The sequence below is a fragment of the Rhinopithecus bieti genome, unplaced genomic scaffold (genome assembly GCF_001698545.2).
Source record: "Rhinopithecus bieti isolate Rb0 unplaced genomic scaffold, ASM169854v2 scaffold_15197, whole genome shotgun sequence".
Taxonomy (NCBI): domain Eukaryota; kingdom Metazoa; phylum Chordata; class Mammalia; order Primates; family Cercopithecidae; genus Rhinopithecus; species Rhinopithecus bieti.
The window spans coordinates 185413-212054 of record NW_016808366.1 but is presented as its reverse complement, the minus strand read 5'-3'; the positions used below and the strand labels follow the sequence as shown (position 1 = coordinate 212054).

The 26642-nt window shown below is 36.2% G+C and overlaps 1 protein-coding gene across 6 annotated transcripts in view; it reads right to left on the bottom strand.

Annotated features, from left to right (window-relative positions):
* ZNF292 (zinc finger protein 292) overlaps positions 1-26642 on the bottom strand; it is a 127596-nt gene that overhangs the window by 56238 nt on the left and 44716 nt on the right. For all 6 annotated transcript variants that reach the window (XM_017886623.1, XM_017886627.1, XM_017886626.1 and 3 more), the window contains exons 3-5: positions 11494-11648; positions 11221-11299; positions 8875-9010 (exon numbers count right to left, since the gene is read on the bottom strand). In XM_017886623.1, coding sequence (XP_017742112.1) covers positions 8875-9010; positions 11221-11299; positions 11494-11648 — 370 coding nt within the window. The remainder of the gene's footprint in view (positions 1-8874; positions 9011-11220; positions 11300-11493; positions 11649-26642) is intronic.

Here is a 26642-nt window from a genome sequence, read left to right as displayed (position 1 = left end):
TATATATGGGATCTAAAGTACTCAATTACAGAAACAAAAGTAGAATAGTGGTTACCAGGGGCTGAGGGGTAAGGGAAAAGGGGAATTGTTGTTTAATGGGTATAGTTTACACCTTGGGGTTCAAGATCAAAAAGTTTTGAAATATGTTTACAGCAACGTGAATATATTTGACATTACCAAACTTAAGAATAGTTAAGATGGTACATTTTATCTTGTGTTTTTTTACCACAATTAAAAATATATTAAAAAAACACAATTCAGCATCGTTGGAATCCAAATTAAGACATTTAATTAATCCAAAAAAATCCAAATTAAGACATTTAATAAAACACAATGCTTCAAGCTCTAGAATCTATACTGGTTGCCCAGAGAGTCTAATTTAATTGGTATGAGGTAGGGCCCTGGCACTGGTCTATCTAAAACCTCCCCAGTTAATTCTAATTATAGCCAGGATTGAAACTACTGCTCATGGTAACTTCCAAATGACCAATTAGGGATAATCAACCTTGACCCCACCTCTTACCCTTTCCTGAAGAAGGATGTTACATTTTCAGGAAATAGAATTAACTTTTAAAGATTACAAAGTATTTCATATCATAGATGAACCTACTCAGTATGCCACAATTTTTTCACAAAATGAGATTTAATTATGAGTGCCAGATTTAACTAAAATCTGACAGATTTTTCCACATGACATTACAAAATACACCCATTAAGGCCGGGCATGGTGGCACACGCCTGTAATCCCAGCACTCTGGGAGGCCAAGGCAGGTGGATCACCTGAGGTCAGGAGTTCGAGACTAGCCTGGCCAACATGGTGAAACCCAGTCTCTACTAAAAATATAAAAAATTAGCTGGGCATGGTGGCGCATGCCTGTAGTCCCAGCTACTTGGGAGGCTGAAGGAGGAAGATCGCTTGAACCCAGGAGACAGAGGTTGCAGTGAGCCAAGATCACACCACTGCACTCCAGCCTGGGTGACAGAGGGAGACTCTATCTCAAAGAAATGTATATATATGTATTTAAAAAATAATGTACTTGTCTGGGATGTTTAAGAAACCAAAGAATGTGTTTAAAACTCCTTTTAGTAAAATGAAAATTTGGGTCATATAATTAATTACTTATAATTATAAAATAGTAGGGTATAATCTGCATGTAATCAGATCTGACCTCACCCTATTTACCTGGGCAACATTAGTTATCGTTAGCTCTCTCCTCCCATCCCCTCTCCTGCTAAAATATTACTGCATCTTAGGTATGCTAATATCTAGCAAAGAGCAATTTCTCCATGTTCACTTTAAAATGCAAAGTTTATTACTAAAATAAGGGCTTATTTCCGACAAAACCATGAATGATTTATGAGTATCACGGAAAATCTTAAGTTTTAGAAATTTCCTTTGAAAACAAAAGAGTTCGGCGGGGGGAGAAGAGAACTGCAGTGCTCAAGATGCAAGAAAGGACTGGCAAGCTGACAAAAATGCAATTTATGCAATTGCAAATTAACCCAATATAGAAGTAGAGGGAAAGTGCCTAAAAAATTCAGTGTGACTATAATAGGGAGTTGTCTCAGAGCTTAGATTTTAAGATAATACATACAAAAGAAGGAAACACAAGTTTAAGACAAAGAATGCATCATGAGTGTCAGACACCTAGTGCTAACAACCTATGCAAAATGTTAATAAAGCTAAAACCCAAGATGATACCTAACTCACCAAAAATGCTGAGAACAATACAACCGAGCATGGTGGGACCTTCTTGGGAAAGTCTGCTGCTTGGGTCTGATTATGTACTATTTATGATACCAGAGAAAAGTATATTTCCTCTACTCTTACTCTACTCCTTCTTTGATAAGCTTAAGATTTCGGAGTAGAACAAACCATAGAATAAGTGAAAACAGATGGCAAAATGTAATTTTCAAAACGGGGCTGATGGTACTTCTTGCAAAACTGTAGAAACAGCAACAGATGTAATCCTGAATAAGAGTTTAAAAATTAATTATATTAAAAAGATGGGTTGTGATTGTTCAGAAAAAGAAGTGTGACTAGTAAGAGCCAAGATGAATTCACTAAACATAAATTAAGTTACACTTTTCACAGAAATTCATCTCAAAATGGATCATATACCCATATGTAAAATGGGAAATTATAAAATTTCTAGAAAAGACCATAGAAAAATCTATATGGCCTTGGATTTGGCGATGAGATTTTAGAGAAAATACCAAAAGCATGATCCATGGAAGAAAAAACTGGGAAGTTGGACTTTATGAAAATGTAAAACTTCTGCTCTGTAAGTTGGTCTTAAGAGAATGGACAAGCCACAAGAGAATTCTTTCACAAGAGGGAAAGAAAAGATTTGCAAAACACGTATCTGAAAAAGAACTTGTACCCAAAATATACAAAGAACTGTTAAAACTCAACAATAAGAAAACAAACAACCCAATTAAGAAATAGGCAAGAGATCTGAACAGATGCCTCACCCAAGATATACAGATGGCAAATATGCATATGAAAAGATGTTCAGAATCATTTGTCACTACAGAAATGCAAATTAAAATAACAATGTGATATCACCACATGCCTATTAGAATGGCTAAAATTCCAAAAACAGACAATACCAATTGCTGGTAAGGGTATGGGGCAAAAGGAATTATTCATTGCTGATGAGAATACAAAATGGTACAGGCACTTTAGAAGACAGTTATTTTTTCAAAGTTAAACACAGTCTTACCATATGACATAGCCATCATACTCCTAGGTATTTTCACCCAACTGATCTGAAAACTGACATTCACACAAAAACCTGCATGCAAATGTTTATAATGGCTTTATTCAAATCACCAAAAACTGGCAGCACATACATCAAAAACTAGCATCCATTACATGGCTGTACCACAGTTTGTTTAGCCATTCACCTTTAACAGGTGAATGGATACTGTGGTACAGCCATATAATGGAGAATTATTTACTGATAAAAAGGAATGAGCTAACAGTTCATTGGTTTAACAGACACGTAAAGCCCTGGATGAATGTTAAATATACAATGCTATGTGAAAGAAGCTTGAATGAAAAGCTTTAATTACATGACATTCTGAAAAAGGCAAAACTATAGAGATGGCAAACAGATCAGTAGTTGTCAGGTGTTTGGGAGAAGGCTGGATAGGTGAAGCACAGTTGATTTTTTTTTTTTAGGGAGTGAAACTATTATGTATAATACTGTAATGGTGGACACATGACACTATTCATTTGTCAAAACCTATAAAACCATACAACACAAACAGGTAATCTTAAGGTATGCAAATTGAAAAAAAATTATTTAGAAGGTTCAGGAAGCCCAAGATGGAATACAGAATGTAACAAAATAACTATATTACAAATGTATGAAAACAACCTCACTGGAAGGAATGGAGAAATAAGGTGCTAACCTAACTAACTTTGGAAATGAGTGGAGAATGTAAGAATAAAGTAAAAAAGAACTGTACAAAAGCACTGTACTGTAATAAATAAAGCTTTTCCCTATAGGGGTATAATAGGAGTAAGTAAATGGATGGCCAATGGTGGAAGAAGTTAGTCTGAAAGGCTACATACTGTATGATTCCAATTATATGACATTTTGTTGAAGTGGGGAGTTACAGATTAGCAAGGGAAGGAGGCTAGAATGATCCTTGTGTTAATGAATTAGACTTGGAGACATTAATAAGAATTCATATTTAGTTTAATATAGTTCTTGGTTTCTAACACCATTCTCCAATAAAAGGAGCAAGTCCTCTCTAGAGAAATGGGTGATTCCAGGACTCAGGCAGGAAATACACCAGATGAACCCGGAGCATATTATGGTGCCAGAAAGCAAGGAAGTGATCACACAAAAAACAAAACCCATGACGAGGTACACAAGAGTCAAAGGAAAGAGCTCCCATGCCAAAGCTGGAAGAAATTGAGCAACAAAATAAACTGCATCAGATTATGACCAAAGTATAAAATAAATATATATAAGGCCATACTAATATAAAAGACTGGTTTAAAAAAAATAAATAGGGAGGAGACAAATCTCCTGTGTAGAACTCCAAATAACATGTAGATACTGCTTCCTCAAGGAGGTGCAGCATATTCCCACTTCAAGCATGGGTTGCACATAGTAATTTCATTCTAAAGAATACAGCATGGAAAGGGAGGAAAGAATAACTTCATAGTGGAGAAACCTGACACACGCTACCATAGCTAGGTGGTCTAGGTTCATACAAACAGTGATAAGTCGGCTGGGTGTAGTGGCTCATGCCTGTAATCCCAGCATTTCGGGAGGCGGAGGCAGGTGGATCACTTGAGGTCAGGGGGGTGAGACCAGCCTGGCCAACAAGGTGAAACCCCGTATCTACCAAAAAATACAAAGAAGTTTGGCTAGGCATGGTGGCACATGCTTGTGGTCCCAGCTACTCGGGAGGCTGAGGTGTGAGAATCGCTTGAACCCAGGAATTGGAGGTTGCAGTGAGCTGGGATTGTGCCACTGCACTCCAGCCTGAGTGATGGAGTGAGACCCTTTCTCAAAAATCAAAAACATCCCCAAAACCCAAAACCTCAAAACAGTGATAAGTCATGTTGACAATACATACGCTTTATATGATGTGATGACAATGGTACTTTACCTTTCTGGTCTTCCTTCTCAAAACCCATAACCCCAGTCTAATCATGAGAACAACATCAGACAAATCTCAAATGAGGGACACTCTACAAAATACCTGACCAGTACTCCTCAAAACTGTCAAGGTCATCAAAAACAAGGAAAGTCTGAAAAACTGTCACAGCCAAGAGGAGCCTAAGGAGACATGACGACTAAATGTAATGTGGTATCCTGGATGGGATCCTGGAATAGAAAAAGGACATTAGGTAAAAACTAAGGAAGTGTGAGTAAAGTATGGATTAATTAATTAATAACAAAAGTATAAAGTATAAATTTATATAAATACTAGTTTATTAATTGTGACAAACGTACCAAACTAATGAAAGATATTAATGATAATGAAAACTGGGTGTAGGGTATATGGAAACTCTTCACAATTTTTCTATAAATTTAAAACTATTCTAAAATAAAAAATTTTATGTAAAAAACAAATTAGGTCAGACTAACCTCAGTATTGAATAATCTTACGTAAGAGAACTTTAGGCAAACACTTGTCAAAAACAATGAAAGTCTGAAAAACTGTCACAGCCAGTTTTTCACAGTCACAAACACTTGTTATGGTCTTTCACCAAATCCTTATAGATAGAAAAGGAGAATCACGGGCCAGTATTATGGGAAAATAGGTATATCTGATAAAACAATAATAATCAACGGATATGGATGTAAGAACTAAAGACAAGCAGAAAGATTTTTGTAAGTATCCCAGAAGCTTGATTTCTGGACATGACCTTTTTACGGTTATGATGAAGAACCTGGATGCCAATACGGTATATGAAAATGAAGTCTGCAAAATGAGAGGAAATTGGGAAGGACAAAATCCTTGAATAACAAAATCAGGATTAAAAAGAATCTTGACAAGTTGGGGAGATAGAATGGATTTAATACGGTAAAATTAAACAGGAAGAAAAAGGTAATACACTTGTACACCAAAAGAAAAGTATACAAATGTAGATTGAGAAGACATAATTAGAAGCTAGTATTTATTTTTTAAAAATTTTAAATGATTTTAGTAACCTCATTGAGTTGTGAGAAATACATGGCTGCCCAAAAAGGTAATGTCATCTTAGGTTACACTAACTTAAGTATAAATTGTTAGCATGAAGAGAAAGAGGATACCTGTGACCTCTAAACTGGCCAGATCATATTTAGAGTACAGATGAAGTGCTGAGATTTACACATTTAAGAGAACTACAAAAACATAAAATGCACTCAAAAAGGAGGAATAACGATTGTAGATTTATAATCAAGCCACATCAAGGTTTTTAGTCTACAAAAGAAGACTCCCATAAATATATACACCTGCTATATATCCACAAAAATTAAAAATTAAAGAAAAGAAAAGAAAAGAAGACTAAGTGTAGACATGATGGCAATCTTTAAAAGTCTCAATTGCTACCAAGTGAAAGAGAGATTTATACTTTACTATGGCTTGAGGCAGCACCAGGTCCAAAAGAAGGAAACTCCAAAAATTAGTTTTCACAATTTTCAAAATGAAGATTTTCTAACTGCAGGCTAAGAATAGACTGAACTACATAAGTATCATACTCTAGAGTGTTTGAGCAAAAGCTAATTTATCGGTGATGTTTTAGAGGGGAATTAAAATTGAGTAACAAATAATTGAGCATTAAATACCTTTCCAATCCCAAGATTATGACCAAAGAGAGGCATAAGCAATATTTAAGTATGCCTAAAGTTCCTTTGATATTCAAAACCATCTACTTGACTTGTATTGGTTTAGTTATTAGAGCTACCTCACTCTAGGATACTCAAACGTTGAAGTGAAACCACTATCTCTGAGTCCTGTCCACCCTTACTCTCCCAAATTAAAGAGTATTTCTTGGTTGAGCTGGGCTTTAGTAGCTCCAAAATCAGTCAACTGAAAAAAATAAACCAAAATAACTCAGAATTAATCAGATTATTCACTGTTCAAATACTACATCAAAACTTCAAAAGGCTTCACTATAAACAAACTAATGAGTATAACCTATAGAGGTATACTCATTTTCTGAGCTCTTATTCTTCTCTTCAAACTTGCTGCAGGCTAGATTACGGCTGCAAATCTCTCAATCATGTAACATCTCTCTGGTTGCTTCATGAGCTGTATTGTATTAGTTTGGCTACCTACAATCCACCTAATTTGTGGAAACTCCTCCTGGCTGCATAGTCCTAATTATTCCAGTGGCATGACAGATGAAGGTCAAGAAATAAAGCACCACAGAGATGGGCAGAGACATTGGTTAACAGATACAATGTTAGGCACATTCAAACAAGTAAAGAAATCAGGCACATTATCTTTTCAAATAAAGTTGACATCTCTGCTAGGATAAAGGTTCCTTTTTCCCACTTTAGCATAGTATGTGAATTTAGCAACATGCTGTTCAGAAATTGACAATGGGACAACAGGGCATAATAGGGAGAGGCTGAGGTCTGATTTTAATTCCTGGCTCTGCCTCTCATCACTGGTAATGTGGTATGGAAAAAATACTCATCTTTCTGAGCCTCTATTTTCTCATCTGAAAAACAGGGACAATAAAGATCCTACTTTTTTCACAGCATTCACTATGATGGTTAAATAAAACCATGCATATAAAAGCACTTTCCAAACTGTGAGGAACTTGTAATTTGATATTATTACTAATATATCACATCTAATATTTCTAAAAGCTGACAAGATGAGAAAGTATAAGTTGGTGCTAGAAGTAAAGCATACTGGTATTAATCTATTGGGAATAGTTAATACGGCAAGGCAAAAAAAAAAAATCTACGATTCTCAACTTTTAAATTTATTGTTAGGCTGGGTATGGTCGGTCATGGCTATAATCCCAACACTTTGAAAGGCTGAGGTTGGAGGATGGCTTGAGCCCAGGAGTTCGAGACCAGCCTGGGTAACACAGGGAGACCATGTCTCTACAAAAAATAAAAATACAAAAATTAGCTGAGTGTGGTGGCATATGCCTGTAGTCCCCGCTACTCAGGAGGCTGAGAGGATCACTTGAGCGTGGAAGGCTGAGTCTGCGGTGAGCCATGATCACACCACTTAACTCTAGCCTGGGCCACAGAGCAAGATCCTGTCTCGATAAATAAGTAAATAAATAAATCAATTACTATTATTAAGTAATGAAAGGATCTCCTTCCAAGGTCTTGAGAACACTGTAGCTAATTTTTGGATATCCATGAAGACAGGGGATAAAGATAAACCTCTTGTGAAAGCTAAGAAACAGGTACACTACTAGAACAATCAAGAAAACATAGAGAAAATGGTGGAGATGGAAATCAAGTAGGAATAACCAACCTAAAGAGAAGTCTGAAGATTGGCTGGGAAGGCTTTGGGTAAATATCAAAGTACCAGAAGAGCTCACAAGCAATAGACTTAACAATCCCTTCTCATGGCCTTCATAACTTGCTATTACATAGCAAAATTTCCTAGAATTTGCCACTGATCAACAAGAAAAGCAGCAATAAATGACGGAAGAAGCTTACAGTGGTAAATATATGATTTTTTCATTAGATATATTACAATTGTTTTAAAAAATTTACTTCTTCAAACACCTTGGGAAAGGTTAGGATGATATTTGGGCACACTTTCCTAAATAATCTCAAGAAAAGTATCTAGAAGACAACTATACTTTTCTTCAGGGTCTATACAAATTTTAAACTCTAAAAAACATTAAGCGCTATACATAAAAGTAATTTAGCCACCTACTTTCAATAGGAAACCAGGCTGAGCTCATATAAGAAAAACACAAGGGATAGAATAAGACTGAGCAATAAACTGAGAAAGCATATTAATCTCAGAGACAAAAGACTTAAAGAGTTCTAGCACTGATTTCTTATTCTATTTTGAGGAAGGGCATTTAATCACCCTATTTCTGTTTCTCCAATTATCAAATAAATTATCAAATATAAAATGGACTGCCACCTGTCAGAAGTTAGAGAAGGAATTCCTCTGTTAAAAAGATATTGGGAAAAAATTCTAGTTTATCTGTTATTCTATGATTCTATAATCATATAAATACATCTTCCCCAAAATAAAATAAAGGCGCAGGGCCTCAAGCACACCTCAGAAGATATTTAATTAAACGGTCCTTCTTTGGAATATCTTGAGATAAATTATATCAAAACAACTTTAACACTTATTTTTTCTAGTCTAATTATTCTTTTCTCTCTCTCTCTCTCTCTCTTTCTCTCTCTCTCAAAAATTTACCTTTATCCTTATCCAATGGTTCCTGGGAAAGAATAGTGCACAGTACCGGGTTTTTCCACACCCCAGTCTCTTGAGCTAGAGTAGCTAAAAAATGCAATTCACAGCTGCCATTCTCCATCAGCTTTTCATGAGCTACCTATAAATATTAAATAAACATCCAAAGAATTACAACAGATTTTTAAAAGCAAGCTTATCAGGCTTTAAATATAATACTAAACTTCTGAAAAGACTTTTATCTTAAAACTTTCACATCACATTACAAAGTACTCAATTCCTTTACTTCTAATATTTAAAGATGAATTTCAAGGATAAGAAATAAATCATTTACAAATCTTAAATAAATATAATGTATTTACAGAATAAGTCTGTATTTTCTCTTCCCCAAAATCTAAGCCAGGAGTAACGTTATTCCTCAAGGAAGCAATCAGAATATCCATACGCATAAAAGAACTTACACATTTTATATCCTCTGTGTTTAAAAAAGTTTTCCCCCAAGTCTACCATTAATAAAAAGATTCACATAACGAACTAAGTGACAACTTATGCATATTCCAATAAAAGGGAATTACGAAAAGAAAATAACTAAATGCACGATTTTTTTCATTTATTCATTGTATAGTTGTGGCAGTTTCACATTAAAGCTGATGATGAACCTTGCCTGCTAGTTGTTTCCAAGTGTTCATGAAAGGGGCATAGTCTTCAGTCCACAGAAGACCAATAGTTTTTATTCAATTCAGAAACTGTTTATTGAAAATTTCTATGAACAAAGTTCTAGAGAAGAGAGCAACTAGTCCCTGACTTTACGGGGTTTGTCCTCTAGTGGGGTAAAGAAATGTTTAAATACTTAAAACACAGGGAAAATAAATGCTGTTAGGTATAAACTAACCTTGAGGAAGCTCAGAAATGGGAACAAAGTGTTGTAGAAACTCAAAGTTGCATGCTATGTTCAAACAAAAAGTCTAATCCTCAGAGCCATACAAATATTCCCATTCCAACAAGTTCAGGTGCTTTATTAAGTTTTAAGTAACTGAATGTAGAGGGATGGAAAGAGTTATTTCCTTCATAATCCATCTAAAAAGGTATTAACTAGTCCTTTTGTTTCAAAAAGGAAAGTGTAAAATTTTATCTTATGTTGGCAAACAAAATCAGTAGCATTTAGAATTCTGGTTAAGCATATTAAGTCTGTAGTAGGGTGTATCTGAATGGCAAACGGTAAGTTTCAAAATAATTTACCTGAAAATATTTCTGGAAAAAAAAAAACCTAAGATACAAGTTACGGATATCTGAAGTAGAATATGCATGATCAAAAAGTTAGTTGCAATGTGACAAACAGGACAAGACACTTTCATTTCAACAAACAGTTATGAAGCATTTGTTATATGTAAGACATTATGCGGAATCCTATGACATTAAATAAGATGAATTCCACCTTCAAGGGCCTGCTGCACTTGATATAGATTTTAACGTTTAATATTAAAACAGGAAAGTTTATTTCTCTGCTTAACTATAGCTTATTTTACATGCTTCTAAAATTTAAGGCTATACCTCTTTAACAAATTTCTTACAGAAAATCTTAAGGCCTAAAGATATTTTAAGAACTCTGGATAGAGAAATGGGGAGAAAGAGAGCTATAGCTTTGAAACTAGCTGGCAGGAGCATTCTTTTTAACTAACCAATTAATCAAAATTTAATTGAAGCCATAATACATTCAGCTCTAGTGCTTGAAACAAAATTTAACATTCTTGAAAATACTCCAAGACAACTAACTGCTAAATTGTATAGTATTGCATGTAAGCAGAATAACAACACTAAATAAAAGAGACAAAGCATGTGTTTTCAGGCAGGAGAAAAAGCATGGGCTTTGGAATAAAGAACCTTAGATCGAATAACTACTATGTGATATTAGCTATACAAGTTTGGGCAGATAATTATTTTAGAGTATGAGCCTCAGTTTCCTCACCTTTAAAATGGGGAAACCATACCTACCCATACAAATTTTCATGAGGATTAAATGATATATGTGAAATTCTTATAAGAATTAAGCACATTGAAGACTTTCACAAACCAGTTTAACTGCTTCTAAATCCCAATGAGGGCACTTTCTTTTGTGTTCCCTTGCTGCTCTTACAAGGCCCTAATTATCTGATCATAAAGATTATTCAATCTATCTTATTTAGCAAACACTTGTTGAGATCTACTATATGTAAGACACTAGTGTTAATAAGATCAGTAATTAATGTCTGTCATTATTGAGATGTCTTAAAGCTTAACTGAATAATTTTTTTAAGAGTAAGGAAAACTGACATAAGATATACCTATATTAAATCTAAAGATAAAGATTCTCACCTGCACCAGTGACTGAAATTGTTCCCACTGTTTATCAGATAACTCAACAGGCAGACACAGTAAAAGTTCAACACAGCTTCTAAAAAACAAAAAGTTGGTAAGGAGAGGAATAATTATTAAAATTCAAAGGAAAACAGAACCAGTAATTCTAATATCATAAGCAGACTCCCCATAACTAATCTATTTAAAATTAAACTATAAGACTTGAGATTTAATGTTTTTGTGTTCTTTTTTAAAGCTAAATCTAGTTTATTTACTCAAAGGTCTACTCACAATGCCAAGCGTTCCAGAACCAAGGCTACATTTTCACATTCAGAGGTAAGGTAAGGTCGGGCTTTAACGTAACTTTGGATAGCCACTGTGTATACCTCCAATAAAGGTAAAGGATCTTCTGAAGTTTTCCATTTCTCTGCATATTCTAGGAGTGTCTGTTTTGGAAGGAATAATAAAAAGTATTCAAAACGTAAATCAAAATATACATTGACTCACCGGCTGTGTTTCTGAAAAAATTTGAAAAATACAGACTTTTATTTATAAAAACAAAAAGTAGTTTATATTTATTAAAATATTAAATGAAATATAGTCATTTTTGGCAGCTCTTATTAAAATATTAAATGAAATATAGTCATATTTTTGGCAGCTCTCCGTAGGAGAAAAGATTAGTATTAATTCATCCAGCAATAGCATCATTTCATCAAGGCTAGTTTTAAATAGTGCAAGAGTTATCTNTATTAAATGAAATATAGTCATATTTTGGCAGCTCTCCGTAGGAGAAAAGATTAGTATTAATTCATCCAGCAATAGCATCATTTCATCAAGGCTAGTTTTAAATAGTGCAAGAGTTATCTCCTCTATTCCCTAGTTAAGTTTTAAAAGTTATTTTAAAAAGACATCTGGGCAAGTAATACTTGACCAGGCATGCAGTGAAGAATTTCAAATAATATCTGTTTTCTATTTTTCGTCAAGCAGCAGAAAATTCAATACTGAAAACAAAATGAATCATGTACGGTAAGCAAAGACATGTCCTTTTCAGTCCATAAAAAAATAACAGTACATACAAATTAATAACTTTTGACAAGCGCTAGCATTTAAAAGTCATCCAAAGACTTTCAACATATAAAATCAACATTAAAGATATTAAATAATTATTATAAGGTTAAGTAATTTCTGTAATAGTTTTTTAATTAAAAATATTTCTCATCTTTCAATTACGTAAATATTTTAAATTTACCTCATCAGAATTTCTTTAAAAGATACTATTTATCTTACTGAATAAGAGATGGGAGATAATGGAAAGAGAAGTTACACAGAAATACACACGTTAAGACTCTTATCTAAAAGGTTCTATAGTTATGCTAAATGAAGAGAGATTCTAATTAAATGTTTTTATAACACAGAAGCCACAATTAGTCCTCTCCACACTTCAGGGTTTAAGAGACTCATTTAATCAAACATATGGAAATTCAGGTGTCTTTTCCTAGAAAAGAGGGCATTGAAGAAAAAAAAATTTCCTGAGGGCCTGTATCCTCTGGCATACAGAAGCAGATTTAAAAACTGGAGAGAGGGAGGAGGGAGGAGGGAGAGGGTGGGGATTGCATTCTACTACCAAAGCACTTACTACCTTGTCCTCTCTACTAACTTTCAACTAACAGAATTAGTAAGTGATCAGACAAAAGCAATAGAAAAAGTAAGCTGGTAAAACTAAAGGGCAACAAAACAACTACTCACCTACTGAGTAGCCACATATTCACAGACCTTGGCTCTCACTAATCCTTTCCTTTCCTTTCCTTTCCCCCTAAGAAGTGAGGGCAAATACTGATTCCTAGGGAGAGAAAGGACAGAAAACCTGCAGCCACAGTGCAGGACGTAGGGTGGGGTGTCAGGGGATACTCAATTAGGTTCAAAACCAACTCCACAGCAAAATTTCCCAGTAAAGTTGAGGTGGAAAAACTTATTTCTCAGATATCCAGGAAAAAACACCCCAATCTTTCCCAGATGAACCCCGAAACAAATCTGCTCTCATCCACACTTTCACCTCACCTCACAATCCCATTATATCCCAAACCTCCATGATACAAAATAGATTCTATGTGAGGATAAAAACAATCAGAGATAAGTTCCCTAGCTCAATCCACATGAAGCCCAAAGGTAAAGCTATTCCTGATCTTTTAAGTTCCAAGCAGGGATAGAGATGCTGGAGAAGAGGGGAATCCGTGTTTCTGTACCCTCTTGGCATTGTTAAATGTAATGATGAACAAATGACATTGTAGCTGGTCAACATGGAACATGAGATGAAGCTGCCTACATTATACCCAAGATGATTCAGCTTCGATGTAAACACAGAAATTAAAGCCTTTTATTTGCCTAATCATGTCACTATTATACATATAATCCCAATCAGAGACTCACTTTTGCAGGTGTCGGGGCTCAGAAACTGATACCCCAAACTGTGGCACTCTGACATGCTGAGGAAGAAGCCTCAGAGTCTCTCTGACCTTCCCCTGTTCCTTCCCATCTCTTGATCTTCTTTCTCCCAAAGCACAGTATGAAGTTGTTCTGTGAAGTTCCCTTATCTGTCTAAAGTCCAGATCCACCAAAGAAGAATAAAATTACCTTTGATCCTGTTAAATACAGTGAACCCCAAGTTTCTCTTCAAAGAATCAGTATGTCAGTATGTTCACCTCTCTTATTCTTTGATTCTCCATTTTAAAGTTTAACTCCCTGGTTCTCTTCACCCCCTTGCTTTTAAGTTTCAGTAAACAACTTTCTCGCCAGTCCTAATCAATAGTTCACATTTGTTCCCTGGTCTCCTGGTTGGTCCTGACTCATCCCGGTCACCTGCTTTATCTGAGTCACCCCTGGTCACCTGCTCTGACCTAAGTCACCTTTAGTTACCTGTTCCTAACCATCCTTCCCACCAAACTACTCACCCTACCACTCTGGCTCATACCCCCTGCTCTTTTTAAAATAGCCAATCGGAATTAGCTCAGACTGTGCGGGCCAACCCTAGCCAATATGAGAACGACACAGCACCAGGCACTACCTGCATCAGGAACAAGAACTCCTTCCCCTCGCCTGTCCATTGTTCCATCTGCAAGGAGCACTCTTTCTGCAGAAAGTAAAAATTGCCTTGCTGTGAAAATTAAATTTATGTTTGAGTGCTATTTCTTTGTGGCACTGGGAACAAGCATTTCTAACAGTTCCCTCCCTGAGTTTTTATTAACTGAACTCATAGGGCAGAAAGACAGAAGTCTGTCAACACATCTAACCAGACTTCTGTCACAAACCACTGAGTGCTTTGCAGGCTCAACAGACTTTGTCCCAGGCCACTGTATCTTCTTCAAGCCCACTGACTTCCCCTAAAAATAATTTACAACCCTCCTCTAAAATCATCCACATTTCTCCACCCCCCTTTCATTATAAATTTGTATGCCATTTCAAATCTGCTGTTTGTCAGTTGATTTTCAGTGAACCTTCAGAGGATGAAGGGGAAGTTTTCTTTAGGCCCCTACCCAGGAGAATTCTTAACTTTCTTCTAAATATCCATCAAATAAAGAAGAATTTATATTTCTTACGGATCTGAAATGGTTATACTCTCCTCTTTTGACCAGCTAGATGATTCAGAGGACAATGACAGAGAACTATGGACTGCTAGAAATGAAAACATTCTCTTACATGGTGATTTTGATTAGAGCAATTAAAACCTGGGATTAGTTCCTGGTTGAACCAACATGAACTAGGAACCAACATGAAAAAGAAAATTTGGAATTCGATGATGCAACCATTCAATCAAAAGGGATGTTAAGATTCATGATCAGTCTTCGAATTCAGTTTGTGCCACTGGCAAGTATACAAGTATGGTATAATAAAAATAACTGATCTTTGTCCTAGGTTCCTAGCACAGAGCTCCTGAGACCTTTGAAATCTACATAAGTGTCTTTTTCATGTTAATGAGATAACATTAGGCTGAGGAGCTTCTAGATAGCTTTAAGATAGGGACTGGTCACTAGAAAGACCATGCCATGATTAGAGAGACAGAACTTGCAGCCCCACCCCCAGTCTTGGAGGAGATAAAAGGTCATAGAGATTGAACCCAATCGCCAATGGCCAATGATTTGATCAATCATGTCTATGTACTCCACAGGACCTCCTAAACAACAGTAGTATAACAGCTTTTGAGTTGGAAAACACATCCATGTGCTGGGAAGGTGGCACATCGCAACTCCACAGAGACAGGCTCTGGTGCTTGGAACCCTTTCAGATCTCACCCTAGGTACTTCTTCGTCTGGCTGTTCATTTGTATCCTTTATAATACCTTACAATAATAAGTATAGCATTTTCCTGAGTTCTGTGAGTTATTCCAGCAAATTACTGACCCTGAGGAGGGGGTTGTGAGAACCCCTAACTTTGTAGCCAAGTTGAAGTTGGACAGACTTGGGGACCTGGTACTTGCGACTGGCATCTGACCAAAGTCCTACACTTTTTCCCCCATTAAACCAATGGTTTTTGTTCCCACACTCTTTCAAGAATGAATGAATTTGTCTATACACATATATTTATATTTATACACATATGAACAAAAATAAAAGTCACTGTAATCTGGTTTGAAGGTGAGTTCAGGGGGAGATGGCACAGAGGGGAAAAGACAGGGAACAAAACCTAAACGTCTTCCTGCAACGCACCATATTGCTTCCATTAATGAGTAACCTGTAAGCAAAATAGGGTGAGAAAATTTAAAACTGTTTTTTGATGAATGACTGATGGAACTAGGGATGTTTAATCTGGATACTAAATAATATTTACTGAATACTTACCACATGGCTAGGTGTTGTTCTAAGAGCTTTACATGTACTACCTATTCAGTAATTAGGTAAATTACAGTAATATGCTTATATTAAAAATTAACAAACCAAGACATAAAGTAGTGAAATAACAAGCCATAAGATCACAGAGCTAGGAAAAGGCAGAGAAGGTATTCAAACCCTCATAGTCTGACTTCAGAGTGTTCATTCTTAACTACTAAGCGATACATTTCTGAAGAAATAAAATTAACTTGTAAATCCAATTTTAAAATTTCGATTAAATTTTAGATTAAATTAGCCAAATTCACAAATCTAGAGGCTTGTCACATAAGAGAGGAGTTAATTTTATTCTGTGTGTCTCACAGGTCATACTAGGACCACTAGGTTGAAGTTTAAAAGAGACACTCCTGTTTCTGATAAGACAGAACTACCAAACCATCAGAGTAAACCAAAAACAGAACAAGTTGGTCTCCTGAGACAGGTGGTGGCCCGTCAACTGAAGTTTTTCAAGGAGGAGCAAGATGATTCAGAGCTGAGGATGCTGAAAGGAGTCATATATTAAAGACACACTCCACTATACCAGAAGAGACTACACTAGTATGTGTGTCTGTTCATAAACTAGTGGCTCATGGATGTTTTGATGTGCACATTGTTCAAAAAATATTTGAATTAGTTTCTAATATTTAGAAGTCATATATTTTACATAAAAACTTGGGTTTCGGCCGGGCGCGGTGGCTCAAGCCTGTAATCCCAGCACTTTGGGAGGCCGAGACGGGCGGATCACGAGGTCAGGAGATCAAGACCATTCTGGCTAACCCGGTGAAACTCCGTCTCTACTAAAAAATACAAAAAACTAGCCGGGCAAGGTGGCGGGCGCCTGTAGTCCCAGCTACTCGGGAGGCTGAGGCAGGAGAATGGCGTAAACCCAGGAGGCGGAGCTTGCAGTGAGCTGAGATCCGGCCACTGCACTCCAGCCTGGGCGGCAGAGCGAGACTCCGTCTCAAACAACAACAACAACAACAACAACAACAACAACAAAATTGGGTTTCTGGCTTTTCTTTAAAAAAAAAAAAAAAAAATTGGCAACTTTGGGCCCACATTCCAGCATGGCAACTAGCTAGGGCTGAGGGATGACCCAAGATCTCCCACTGAGATCAGACACAAGCTCTGTGGTTGCTACATGCCTCACCTCCTTCTTTAAGGGAGCTACTAGATCCCTACAAAGTTATTTGTGGCTACTGCATCTGCTCTATAGTGTGTGTTATAGGGCAAACCTAGGATAGAATAAATAACCAAGAGGTTAAAGGATCTCTAACACAGTGTTTCTTGCGGTGGTTTTCATTGTTGTCCCCTGTTACAGAGACCTTTGACTTTTTTTCCTAATTGTTCATCATCCCCAATGAAATTTTGATACCACAGATTAAACTATATATTTGTTTACATGTAACAAACAATTAAAAAAACAACTTTTTTCTTTAAGAGCCAATTTTACTCCCTTGAGAACAAAAATGCACACTTTAACATTTGGCTCTTAAGTTGATTTCTCATTACATAAATCAGCAGAGTCTAGAACATATATGCTTTAGGGAGAAAGAGTATAGATTAACTTCTGGTAGCTTCCTTTAGTTGCCCTAAGGATTACTAGGAAGGAAAATAAAAGAGAAATAAAACCACAGGGGTGTTACATTTAATAAACATGGGGATTAAATTACATTACTGTCCTATGTAAAGATAAGACTAGTGGAGTGTTGGTTATGTTTATATTATTACATTCATGTTTCACTTCCAATGTACATCTAGGGTTCTCCAGAACAGAAGTTGTCAAACATTTTGATCTCATGATTCTTTACCCTCTTAAAAATGACTGAGGAACCCAAAGAGTTGTTTATGTGAGTTACAACTACTGACATTTACCATATTCAATATGAAAACTGAGACTTTTACATATTTATAAACAAGTTTAAAATAATAAACCCATCACATTACCATAAGATATTTTTTTAATAAAAATGCATTTCCTGAAAAAAGTGAAAAGACGCATTGTTTTACATTTTTCAAATCTCTTCAAAGTCTGACAAGAGAAAAGAGTGGGTTTCTCATATTGGTTTATACACTTAATCTGCTGCAATACCACATATTAGGTAATCTTTGGAAAACTCCCTGTACACAACTGAAAGGTAGCAAATAATGTCTTACAGTTTTGACCTTTTACCCTGAAGAGCCTTTGATGAATGTGAAATACTACTTAAAATTTCTAAGTTATTAAAATGTATTTTAAGGTTCTGTGTAGAAATGGTAGACTGGACACATTTATTTTGCACCTTACTCTCCCCTCCCCAAACCTCACTGAAACTACAGTAATTTTTTTAAAGTGGCATAAACCCATAAGAATAGGAACATGGGAATGGAACAAACAGAAATAAAATCTTAAAAGCTGGAAAGCATATGTAAGATTGACACTCCAAGAAAAGTGACTCCTAAATAGGCTTTAGGTAAAAAACAACAAAAACAAACAAGCAAAACCCACTAACTCTACATAATCACCAAAGGGCTCAGGAACTGGGAGCATCAGATGCCTCTGAAAATGGGGGGTGAAAGTGGGGCTAAAAAAGAGAAAACTGGTTGCAAAGTCTATTTTAGGTGTTAAGCCTCCCTGATTTCCTCCTCACTCTCCACAGCTAGAAAATCCAAGCGAGGTACTGACATTCTTCCTCAGTAAAGAAGTTTAAAAAGAGGTGTCTGGACACAGTCGAGAAGAAGTATCTTACTTTTCAGGGCAATAAGTCAACTTTACATACTCCCTATAGACAGCAAGCCCCTTTTTTCCAACTCACTGCCTGAACTTCCAGGTCCCTAGCTGAGTCTTTTTCTGGGAAATCAAAAAGAAAAGATCCAAGATTCTGACACCAAGCCTTCATCAGGGAATGAAACAAACTAGATCCCTTATTTGTGAGAATCACAACAAATGTCATACATGAACTTGGAGCTCTCAATCACGTTTTTAGCAGTATACCCTTAAATATGGTATTTAAAGACCAGTAGACATTTTTAAAAAGCTTCTAACGTTGAGAGAAATCAAAACAAGGAGGAAAAAAGCAATTTTGAATAAACAAACTATGCAGGGAGAAAATAAAATTTCAAGAAACTACCATTAATATTCTTGGATATATGAGAAAACACATTACATCTATGAATAAACACACCATGTTATAAGAAACAGTTATGGAAAAAAAGACTAATAAAAATTACGGGTAGGACAAAAAAGATTTTAAAATTTAAAGAATAATGCTAGAGGTCCCATAATTAACAACAGGAGTTCCGGGAAGTCAGAATAGAGAAATTAAGGGGAATAAATAAAATACTTAATTCAAATTAATTTTCTAGAACCTAAGAACATGAATTCTAAGAATGAAAAGGCCCACTGAATGTCCAGCACAATTACTGAAAACAGAACTATACCAAAGTACTTTCTCATAAAATTTCAGAACTCAAAAACAAAGATAGGATCAAAATAAGATTGGTAGGGGAGGAGGCAGCAGACTTCTCAACAGCAACACTGAAGCAAAAAGAAAATGAAGTACTGTATTGAAAGCTATGGGGGAACTATTTCTATCCAACGATTGTAACTATTAAAATAGAAAAGCCATTTTTGGACATATGTGGTCTAAAATTTTTTACCTTCTAGGCACATTTTTTCAGGATGTTACCGAAGAAGGAATTTCACCAAAATGAAAAATAAACCAGGAAAGGAGTCAGAATGATACACAGAAGAAAGGGAGCTCTAACATGAGAGAGATGAATGAAGTAAGATTCCAAGAAGATAGTTGTGCAACGGACCTGGAAAATAATTATAGCATCTTAGATGGATTTTGGATAAATTTCTTCAAGATGAAATTGATAGAGAACCCAACGTGCTTGAATAAGCTTAAGAGGAGATTTAAACAATTGAGGGAGAATTTGGATTGAATTAGTGATAAACACACAGAAAATTAAGCTAAGAAAAAAACACAATAATTTACGTCTAGAGAAACAGGACTCTAGAAAATGCACACTCTTCACAAACACAGGTAAAACAGTTACAAAAACTGAACACAAACTAGGCCACATAGACAGTCACATGAAATAAAGAATATGTTATATTTTTTTCCACATTTTTCCACATTCTTTGAATATAATGCAATAAAGTTAAACACTTAACAAAAGAATACCCTAACAAAGAAAACCACAAACTTGAAATTTTAAAGTGTACTTCTCAGTCTGGGGTAAAAGAAACCATAATAGAAATCAAAAAATACTTAGACTTGAATTATAGCAAAACAACTTATCAAAATTCGTAGGATGCAGCTAAAGCAATCTTAAGAGGGGCAGTTTTAGATGCAAATGTTTATACTGTCACTTCTGTTACAGCTTTAAAAAATACATATATACACATTTGTTCCGACACAACATTAGCAAAACATGAATTTCTCATTTGCTTATAATACTATTTTTTGGTGGGAAACATTAGGTGAAAGCAGAGAATTGTACCCAGATGAACTGAGCTGTTAGAATATGCAAAAATGCACACACGCACGCAAATCAGACATGTACCAGCTACCTTAGTTCACCATAAGTGTTATTAGTGATAACCAATCACACGTGGTGTTACAACTTTCTATCCAATTTCAGAGAACTCTCCTTCTGCTAATTCACATTAACTCACAAACTACATCCCTTCTGACACCCACTTTCCTTCTGGTGCTCACTTCCACAAAAAAATTTCGGATCTTTTTCAAGGTAAAGTACCTATGCATTTCTTAACTACTTAATAGGTATAAAACTGAGCTACTGTTTCAATAAGGTTGTGTGTGTGTGATGACGTTTTTGCATGCTGTGTCTCTTAAGTACATTTTTTTCGATAAGCCCTGGGATCTTTAATGTGCAATTTTGCATGACAAAGAGATTGTTAGGAATTCATATATTGTGATAAAACAAATATCACATTTGTTTTGTGATATTTGTTTGATAAATGGCTGTATTTAAAAAAGAGAAAATAAAGAATAGCCAAAGAGGATATTATTGGGACAAATGGAGAAATTTAAATATATATCGTAATTAGATAATAGTGGTGTGCCAATATTACATTTCCTGAGTGTGATGACTGTGTTGTGAGTATACAGAAAAATGTCTTTGGCCTTAGGAGATAAATGCTTAAAGTATATAAGGGGGGCAATGTCATAATACTGGCTAACTCTTAAAAGATTCAGACAAAGAAAATAAAGTGTGAGATAAAGCAAATACGGCAAAATGTGAATGAAGGGGGAATCTTGGTGAAAGCTATGGGGGTATTCATGGTACTATTCTTGTAACTTTTCTGTTATAAAGAGTTTGGAAAAGCAAAGTATTGAGGGTGGGAAGTGTGGTAGATTGAATTCTTCACCTCTCCTTGTTTCCATGTCGTTCGTCACATTTAATTTCTCATAATGGTAGAAAATATTTTCCTAACCCATGTGACTTGTTCTGACCAAGAGAATGGGGCAGAAGCGATAGTAGGACGGCTGTAAGTTTAAGCATCTTGCTTTCTCTTATGCTTCTGCCCTCACAATGAGAAGATACATCCAGATTAGCCTGCTGTTCCCAGCAGGGTAATGAGAGGCAGATGTCATCCTGTTGCTCCAGTTGAGTCCAACACGTATCAGGTAACAGAAAATCTGAAACATATCTATCAGTCCAGCCAAGATCAACAGATACTTAACCAGACCTCAGATGAGTAAGCAATAGTGCTTATGTTAAATGCTATTAAGGTTTTTGCAGTTTATTATGCAACATTTGGTGAAAATAACTAAGTAGCCAACTTAAATTGGAAAAAGAACAGGATAAAGTCAAAGAGTATAAAAACGTAAAAGTAATAAAACTAAGATGAGAAATAAATGACATAAAAAATAAAGGCACAGATTGTGGTGAGGAGGTTTAAAAAAAGAAAAAAATAAGAAAACACACAGAGAGGGTCAATAAAACTAAACCTAGTCATCTGGCAAAGCTGGTCAAGAAAAAAAGAGCACAAATCAACAGTACTGGAAATGAGAAAGGAGTCATAACTACAGAAGCAATAAAGATGTTTTAAAATCAAAATATATTGAATAATCTTATTTGAAATAAGATTATTAAGAATCATGTTATCTGAAAATAACTTAAAAATCTGAATAAAATGGGAATGGTTAGAACATTACTAAAATGATCTCACAAAGAAATAGAAAAAAATAGTCCTTTACCTATTAAGAAACTGAATCCAGGTTAAGAAAAAAAAAAAAAGAATTATCAGACAATTTTTATAGAAAAGTCCAGCAAACAGGCTGGGCATGGTGTCTCCTGTCTGTAATGCTAGCACTTGGGGAAGTCAAGGTGGGGGGATAATATGAGGCCAGGAGTTAGAGACCAGCCAGAGCAACACAGTGAGACTTCATCTCTACCAATGATTGAAAAAATTAGCCAGGTATGGTGGTACATGCCTGTAATCCCAGCTACTTGGGAGGCTAAAGCTGGAGGATCACTTGAGCCCAGGAGTTCGAGGCTGTAGTGAGCTATGATCTTGTCAGTGCACTACAGCCTGAAGACAGAGAGATATATTGTGTCTGGGGCCAGTGGGGAGGGGGGAAAACCCCCAGCAAACAATCCTTTAGGAAACAGATAATCTCTTTATTACAGAAGCTTTTGGATGAACGGAAGAGTGGGAAAATTCACTAATTCATTGTTTGAGGCTACTATAAACTTGAGAATAAAACTGGGTACATATGGTATGAGAAAGGAATAATCACAGGCCAATCTCAGACATAAACAGCAATTTAAAAAGCCTAAATGTGGCCAGGCGCAGTGGCTCACGCCTGTAATCCCAACACTCTGGGAGGCCAAGGAAGGCAGATCACCTGAGGTTAGGAGTTCGAGACCAGCCTGGTCAACATGGCGAAATCCCGTCTCTACCAAAAACACAAAAATTAGCTGGGCATGGTGGAAGGTGCCTATAATCCCAGCTACTCGGGAGGCTGAGACAGGAGAATCGGTTGAACCCGGAGGCGGAGGTTGCAGTGAACCAAGATTGTGCCATTGCACTCCAGCCTGGGCGATAAGACAGACTTAGTCTCCAAAAAAAAAAAAAAAAAAAAAAAAAAAAAAAAATCCTAAATGTTACCAACCAAATCCTACAATAAATAAACTTTAAATTTTTAAAAAAATATTTTGAAACAATCACAAAGTTACGGAAAAGTTGGAGATACAGTACAAAGAAATTTTTTGCCTAAGCTATTTGATAGTTAGTGGCCAACCTAATGCCTCATTACCTTCAAAGAGTATGTATTTCCTACACAGAAGTACATTCTCCAATATAACCACAGTATGACCATCAGAATCAGGCAATAAACACTGATACATTACTACTATTTAATCTGCAGACATTCACGTATGTCAAATTATCCCAATGACGTCTTTTATAGAAAAAGATACAGTAGTAGTACAGTTTGCATTTGTCATGTCCTGGTCTCCTTAAACCCTAAATAAGACTTGAAAGACTCAGGACCCTGGCACCATCGGAGATTATTATAGGCCACTCATGTTGTAGAATGTCCCTCAATTTGGCTTTAGTATTTTCTCTTGATTAGATGTATGCTATGCATTTTTAGTGAGAATATCACAGAAGTAATGGTCATTTCTTCTCATTTATCCTTTCAGGTGGTACATATTATGGATGATGATGTTCATTTTGATCCCCTGATTAAAGAAGTGTCTGCCCTCCTCACTCTGCTTAGGCTTTGACTCAGCATGCTGGAACTAGCCGCCTCTCTAGGTAGTTGTCCCTTCCTGTTCTGCTTAGGCTCTCATATACTACGCCAGGATGCCCCTATGCCTGCTCACCCTGCTCTGGCTCTGACTCCCCATACCGGATGGCTCCTTCCCTACTCATGGATGTCCAACCCATCTCACCTGGGCCCTAAATCCCCACACACAGCCACCCCAGCCACCTCCCTATGGTGCCCTCCTTATCGTGAGTGGGCTCTGCTGCCTTCTGCCATCATGAAGCTACTACTCAATCTGGGCTTTGACATTTCACTCTGGCCCATTGCAGCACCCCATCCACGATTTCAGATACATACCTTGCTTTGCCCCACATAATGGCTTTGGGACTGAATTATTCAGGAAGGGAAGAGAAAGGGTTGCAATATACATTTTAAATGTAATTTGGGCCTAGTAGGTGTTATCCCAGAAATGTGAGGATAAAGTTAGGAAAATCGCTGAGCACAATGGCTCACACTTGTAATCCCAGCACTTTGGTAGGCTGAGGCGGGCTGATGACTTAACGCTCAGAAGTTCAAGATCAGCCTGGGCAACATGGCAAAACCCTGTCTCTACTAAAAATACAGAAAGTTAGTCAGGTATGGTGACATGTGCCTGTGGTCCCAGCTACTCTGGGGCGCTGAGGTGGGAGGATCACCTTAATCTTGGAGGTCAAGGTTGCAGTGAGCCATCATCATGCTACTGCACTCCAGCCTGGCCAACAGAGTGAGACCCTGTCTCACTTAAAAAAAAAAAAAAAAAGGAAAATATATTAATATAATTTACTCTAATCAAGATTTTAAGGGGAGAAATTATATGACTACCTCAAAATCATTAAAAAGATATACAGTAGTCCCCTACTTATTCATGGGGGATAAATTCCAGGACTCCCAGTGGATGCCTGAAACCATGGATAGTAGTGAACTCTACTTAAACTATTTTTTCCCTATATATGCATGCCTAAGATAAAGTTTAATTTTTAAGTTAGGCATGGTAAGAGATTAACAAAAATAACAGAACAATTGTTAATATACTGTATTAATAAAAGTTATGTGAATATGGTCTCTTTCTCTCCCCCCCTTACTGTATGTAACACTTTTGTACCACGGTAACTAAAACCACAGAAAACAAAACCATGGATGGGGCAGGGGGAGGGGGAAGAAACTACTGTAATCAAAATCCAACTTGAGGTAAAGAAGAATCAGTATCTCTTTACGACAAGGAACAGAAGGAAAGTTCTTTAACGTGATAGAGGGTATCCAGAAAAACGCATAGCAAACTATTCTTGTAGTATGAAATGTTAGAAGCATTTCCCTTTAAAGTCAGAAAACAAAACAAAAATGCCTATCACTGCTTCTTTTCAAAACTGTAGGGCTAATCAGCACAATTTGAAAAAGAAATAAAAGCAGTAAGAACTAGAAAGACAATGCCACCATTGTAGACAATGCACACGTAAGAACTTCAGAAGAATTCAGTATAGTAGCTAGATATAAGATCAATACGCAAAATCAACTGCAATTCTATTTTTTTAAAAAGCAATTAGAAACTATAATTTTTAAAAAGATAACATTCATAATAACAAAACTCGTGAAGTACCTAGGAATGAATCTAACAAAATATTCATAAGATCTTTTCAAAAGAAAAAAAGTATAAAACTTCATTTAAAGAATAAAAGGAAGGGTGCATAAATGGAAATACCACATACATAGATATTGGAAGACAAGTTAAAGATGACAATATGAGCCAAATTTAAAAAGGTAAAGCAGTGCCAATGAAATTCTCCAGAGGATTATTTACAGAACTTGACACGTTGATTCTAAAAATCATACAAAAGGCCAAATCAATTTTGAAGAACCAGGCTTTTGAATTTGGAAGATTATCTGCCCTAATCAGATAGCAAGACTTATCCCAAAGCTATAGAAATTAAGACAGTGTGATTTTGTTATAGGCGTAGATGACAGAAACGAAAGAGCTTTAAAATAGAACTACATATATATGAGAGCATGGTATACAAAAAAGTCCCATTAGAAACCAGTGAGGAAAGTACAGACTATTCCATAAATAACCTGAAACAACCATCTAAACGGGAAAGAAAAATCATAACTATTCCCAGCATACAACAAAACTATACACTATATGGACAAATAACTGAATGTGAAAAGCAATACTTTAAAACTTTAGGATGAGGCTGGGCGTGGTGGCTTACGCCTGTAATCTCAGCACTTTGGGAGGCTGAGGTAGGCAGATCACTTGAGGTTGGGAGTTCAAGACCAGCCTGACCAACATGGAGAAACCCATCTCTACTAAAAATACAAAAATTAGCTAAGCGTGATGGTGCATGCTTGTAATCCCAGCTACTTGGGAAGCTGAGGCAGGAGAATCGCTTGAACCCGGGAGGCAGAGGTTGCGGAGAGCCGAGATCGCGCCATAGGATTCCAGTCTGGGCAATAAGAGTGAAACTCCGTCACAAGAGAAAAACAACAACAACAACAACAACAACAACAAACTTCAGAATGAAAACATAGGAGAACACCTTAAGACCTTAGGGCAAAGAAGGTTTTCTTAACAAGACAGAAAATACACACCATAACGGAAGACAATAACTGCAGCTACAACAGAATTAAAAACTTGTGTTCACCAAAACCCCACAGAAAATCAAATAAAAGGCTACAAACTGGGACGACATTTTGTATCTCATATTTACAAATAATACATAGTGCCATATGCATAACACAAATTTCATAACATAAAAATAAGTCTACCTCGGAATCTCAGGGTTGAGCTTGTCCACCACCATTTTTTCTTCTGAGTATGTGC